Source organism: Kryptolebias marmoratus, linkage group LG7 (genome assembly GCF_001649575.2).
Source record: "Kryptolebias marmoratus isolate JLee-2015 linkage group LG7, ASM164957v2, whole genome shotgun sequence".
Taxonomy (NCBI): Eukaryota; Metazoa; Chordata; class Actinopteri; order Cyprinodontiformes; family Rivulidae; genus Kryptolebias; species Kryptolebias marmoratus.
In genome coordinates, this window is record NC_051436.1 from 58,651 (window position 1) to 63,808 (window position 5,158).

The 5,158-nt window shown below is 46.1% G+C and overlaps 2 protein-coding genes across 2 annotated transcripts in view; one reads left to right on the forward strand and one right to left on the reverse strand.

Moving 5' to 3' along the window:
* The window catches only part of LOC108250463 (voltage-gated potassium channel subunit beta-3), a 7,395-nt gene extending 4,830 nt beyond the window's left edge, over window positions 1–2,565 (forward strand). Inside the window, exons 9-12 of the mRNA XM_037976714.1 lie at window positions 349–359; window positions 426–546; window positions 1,221–1,309; window positions 2,133–2,565. Of these exons, the coding sequence (XP_037832642.1) occupies window positions 349–359; window positions 426–546; window positions 1,221–1,309; window positions 2,133–2,225 (314 nt within the window). The 3' untranslated portion in view covers window positions 2,226–2,565. The remainder of the gene's footprint in view (window positions 1–348; window positions 360–425; window positions 547–1,220; window positions 1,310–2,132) is intronic.
* Window positions 2,566–3,026: 461 nt separating this feature from the next.
* Window positions 3,027–5,158, reverse strand: part of si:ch1073-157b13.1 (7SK snRNA methylphosphate capping enzyme) — a 6,853-nt gene continuing 4,721 nt past the window's right edge. Inside the window, exons 6-8 of the mRNA XM_017440343.3 lie at window positions 4,618–4,830; window positions 3,821–3,929; window positions 3,027–3,282 (exon numbers count right to left, since the gene is read on the reverse strand). Of these exons, the coding sequence (XP_017295832.1) occupies window positions 3,230–3,282; window positions 3,821–3,929; window positions 4,618–4,830 (375 nt within the window). The 3' untranslated portion in view covers window positions 3,027–3,229. The remainder of the gene's footprint in view (window positions 3,283–3,820; window positions 3,930–4,617; window positions 4,831–5,158) is intronic.

A 5,158-nucleotide genomic window follows, 5' to 3' on the forward strand; every position in this document is an offset into this window, starting at 1 on the left:
TGTGTGTGTGTGTGTGTGTGTGTGTGTGTGTGTGTGTGTGTTAATGAGCCTCAGAAGAACATGACGTGTGTGTGCGTGTGTACTTGTATTTGATACATTGTGGGGACAATTTTCCTAACATATCCTACCTTGTGAGGACCAACTGCTCCTTGTGGGGAAATGATGTTTTTGGGTTAGGGGTTCGGTTTAGGACTAAGGTTTGGTTTAGGGTCAGCTGTGTACTGGTGATGGTTAGGGTTAGGGTGGGGGTCAGGGTTAGGGTTGGGGTCAGGGTTAGGGTTGGGGTCAGGGTTAGGGTGTAGTTAGGGTGTAGTTAGGCTGTAGTAATGTATGGAAGTCAATGGAAAGTCCCCACAAAGGTAGAGACAGACATGTGTGTATGTGTGTGTGTGTGTGTGTGTGTGTGTGTGTGTGTGTGTGTGTAGGGTTATTCCTGGTTGAAGGAGCGTCTCTACAGTGATGAGGGGAAGAAGCAGCTCAGCAAAATCAAAGAGCTCCGCCTGCTGGCCGACAGGCTGAACTGCACTGCTCCTCAGCTCGCTATAGGTACTAAACTCACCTGTACTAAACTCACCTGTCCACAGCTGACAGATCCAAAGCTCACCTGTACTAAACTCACCTGTCCACAGCTCACCTGTCCACAGCTCACCTGTCCACAGCTCACCTGTACTGAACTCACCTGTACTAACCTCACCTGTCCACAGCTCACCTGTCCACAGCTCACCTGTACAGAGTTTACCTGCAGGTGATCAGGCTTCTGAAGGAAAGGTTTAATTCCAGAAGCCTTAAAGCTCTGAGGTTCAGAACCAGTCATCAGAGACAGACTGAGCAGATCCATTAATTAGTGGAAACACCTCTTTAAACAGCCTGGTTGGGATGGGATCCAGCAGACATGTTGATGGTTTGGATGAAGCTCTAGATCCAACAGGAACAGGAACGTTAACAGAGAAGAACCAGGCAGAACATTTACTGAGGAACCTTGATGATCTACAGCAGCTGAATGGGATCAAATGAAACAGACACCAGGTGTGACAGGACGCACAAAACTCCAGGATCTACCAAACTTAACCAGGAAGTGAAGCAAACAGAATAGAGAACCCAGAGTTTTAACGTTCCTCTGAATGTTCTCTGTTCCACGGTCTAACTACGGTGTGTCCTGTGTTTCATTTTGTTGTAAAGTTGTCATCTTTGTTTTTAGATGAGTGTGTCTCTGTTCCCAGCGTGGTGTCTGCGCAGTGAAGGCGTCAGCTCGGTTCTGCTGGGAGTCTCCAACACAGAACAGCTGCTGGAGAACCTGGGTTCTCTCAGGGTAAAACACTGCAGCACCACAGACTCAGCACATCAACAAGCAGAACCTCGGTGGAACAGTTTCAACACTCCTGTGGGTGTAAAGCAGGGGTCTCCAGTCCTGGTCCTGGAGAACCACCATCCTGCAGGTTTTACCTGTTCCTCTGCTCCAACACACCTGGTCTGAATCAGGGTGATTAACAGGATCGGCAGAACATGAAGAGGTGATTTAACCCTGAAGCAGGTGTGTTGGAGCAGGAAACAGGTAACACATGCAGGATGGAGACCCAGAGGACCAGGACCGGAGACCCCTGGTATAAAGTCTCGGTCATCCAGGACACACTGGACCCAAATGATCCAAATTTGTTTCTGTGAAGCTTTAACCTTCACAGAACCTTCAGTCCAGTTGTTTTGTGTTTCTGGATTTACCGTGTCCTGGATGACTGAGGGTCTCCACCAGCATGTTACCATGAACCTTGGAGTAGGGCTGGAGAAGAAGAAGGCAGCTTGCTGACTACAGGAACCATCTTTGCTTCAGTTTGAGGTGCAGACAGGAAAAACTCATCCCCAGCAGAATAAAACTCCACTCCACCATCTAAGGACACAAGCTGCTCAGTGAGAGACAGATCCACTTCACCACTGAAGCTCCGTCACATAAAACTGATCAGACCTTCCAGAAGCTGTCTGCTCTTCTTCCTCTGCCTCTGATAGAAGAAGTTTATAGTTTATTTATTAAATTATTTAATCTGATTCTTCAGCTTCTCTAACAAAAATAAATGTTTGTATGAAATTAATCTAAATAAAACCTGATCTTTCCGCCCCCCGTCCCTCTTCTGTTGTCTCAGGTGCTGACTCAGCTGACTCCGCCCCTTATCGCAGAGATGGACGTGTTGCTAGGCAACAAGCCACGAAACAACAAGATGGAGGGAAGGAGCTGAGCAGGAGAAAAACTTTATTTACACTGTTCAACAAGACGAGAGGAAGGAGTCAGGAGCAAAGGGAGGAGGTGATGGTGTTGTTACCATGGAGACAGAAACATCAATATTTATTCTATTAATCTGAAGATGTTCCTACAGTTTGTTAATCATCAGTAAAGAACCAATACAGGATAAAACAACAGCAACACACCTCAGGATCAGTTAGTAAAGAGGAAATTATATTAATATGTTTAGTTTAGTTTTTACTAAATGTTTTAGTTTAGTTTACAGACTGATGGGTGGAGCTAGAAACTAAAATAAAAATCTGTGATTTGTGTGAAACTTTGCTGAAGTTTTATTTTGATGATAACAGAAATAAAATAAGTGTTTTATTTGATTTTAAATCTTTTAACAATGATTGAAAACCTGCAGCCTGAGGGAGACGGTCCAGGTCAGAGGTGGACCAGGAGGACCAGGTGGACCAGGTGGACCAGGTGGAGGCGGAGCCTTAGAGTCCCTGGGTTAGTTAAGATGATGAAGAGGAGGACCAGGGTTCTCCTAACCTGTTGTCTCCTTAAGATGTTTGTGAAGTCTCTCTTTGAGGACATATATTTTTCCGCACATATTCAAACCTCCAAGGAGAAGACGGGGAGCCTCAGACTCGTGAGGAACCAGAACTCTGCAGATGTTTGGAGACATTTTTAAAGTCGCTCATGAACGCTGGAATAATCAGACCCAGCTGAGGTCTACTGAGGTCTGACTGACATGAAACGTTTTCAAATCTCTGATTAAATCCAGAAAAACAAACCCAAAACAAGAAGCTGTGCTTTAGTTCATTTTATTCTGAAAAAAACAAGACTTTTACTTTGAAAAAGAAGAGTCACTTCCTGTCTGCTCTCAGGTCAAAGTTCATGAGCTCATCAGCTGTTCTCACTGAGCATGCTCAGTTCAAACTCTGATGTCACTTCCTGTTTTCGGTCTCATTGGATGTGTCGACCAATCACAGCCTGAGGAGGAGTCTGATCTCACTTCCTGTGGGCGGGGCCTTTGTGGAACACGTAGATGGGGCTCTTGATACCTGAAGCAGATCAGAAACAGACGAGTGTTGATGAATAAAATCAGGGCAGCTGGAGCAGCGACACACAGATCCATCAGAAACATTTCAAAGATCTGCTGCAGAGTCCGTCTCAGCTGGGACAGAAACTGGACAGAACCAAGAGCTGCATTCAGGGACCTCTGTTAAACTGATGCTTCTGTTCAAAGTTTAACAAGTCACTGTGCTGCATTCAGGGACCTCTGTTAAACTGAGTCTTCTGTTCAATGATCCAACAACCGTGCTGCATTCAGGGACATCTGTTAAACTGAGTCTTCTGTTCAAAGTTTAATGATCCAACAAGTAACTGTGCTGCCTTCAGGGACCTCTGTTAAACTGATGCTTCTGTTCAAAGTTCAATGATCCAACAAGTCATTGTGCTGCATTCAGGGACCTCTGTTAAACTGATTCTTCCCATCTGCTGTTTGGTGTTGTGATAATCAGACACTCAGCTGCTGTCTGACCAGCTGTCTGTGTGTGTGTGTTCCTACCTGTGTGTGTGTGTGTGTGTGTGTGTTCCTACCCGAGTGTGTGAGCAGTCTGTAGGAGCTGAAACCAACACTGTCAGTCAGGAAGGACGTGAACTGTTCCGGTCTGAGTCTCAGAGTCCTGAAGTGATGAAACGTGGTGTCCTGAAACAAACAAACAAACAAACAAACAAACGTTAATAAGATGTTTGTTATTGAACCAGTTAACTTCCTGCTCTCCATTCTGACTGAGACCCAAACATTTTAGGGTGAGGTATGAAGGAAAACCCAGCTAACGTTAGCTCAGGGATTTCTACAAACCACCTGAAACTGCTGACGTTAGGCCGGCAGCTGAGCTGACCCCATGATGCTCCTCACCTTAACTCTGCATGTAGTGGCTGTACAGTTGTGTAGTTGTTGTGTAGTTGTTCTGTATCTGTTGTATAGTTGTTCTGTATCTGTTGTGTAGTTGTTGTATAGTTATTGTGTATCTGTTGTGTAGTTGTTCTGTATCTGTTGGTAGTTATTGTGTATCTGTTGTGTAGTTGTTGTGCAGTTGTTGTATAGTTATTGTGTATCTGTTGGTAGTTGTTGTGCAGTTGTTGTATAGTTATTGTGTATCTGTTGGTAGTTGTTGTGTAGTTGTTGTGTATCTGTTGGTAGTTACTGTGTATCTGTTGGTAGTTACTGTGTATCTGTTGGTAGTTATTGAGTAGTTGTAGTTGTGTAGTTATTGTGTAGTTGTTGTGTATTTGTTGTATAGTTGTTCTGTATCTGTTGGTAGTTATTGTATATCTGTGGTATAGTCGTGTCTCTGTTGTGTAGTTGTTGTGCAGTTGTGCAGCTGCGGTACCGAGGCTCTCTTGCTGTGACCGTAGCTGCTCCACGGTTGCGGCTCCAGGATGAACAAGCCGCTCGCTGACAGGCTCTGATAGGCTCGTTTGAACAGTCTGGCCACGCCCCCGTCACCAGACTGCAGCTGCACCCACTTGGTCACACCCAGACAGGTGATGACGTCATACTGACCCCGCCCAGGCCACGCCTCTCCTTCTGACACATAGTTTCCCTGTGGGCGGAGTCACAGAGACAATCAAAGTCTTTATTAACGATAATGGAGGCAGAGACAGGTGAGGGGACAGGTGGGAGAGATGAGAGAGGACAGGTGGGAGAGACGAGAGAGGGCAGGTTGGAGAGACAGGGGGGAGGACAGGTGGGAGAGACAGGTGGGAGAGGACAGGTGGGAGAGACAGGTGGGAGAGACGAGAGAGGACAGGTGGGAGAGACATTTGAGAGGACAGGTAGGAGAGACAGGGGAGAGGACAGGTGGGAGAGACAAGGGAGGGGACAGGTGGAAGAGACAAGGGAGAGGACAGGTGGGAGAGACGAGAGAGGAC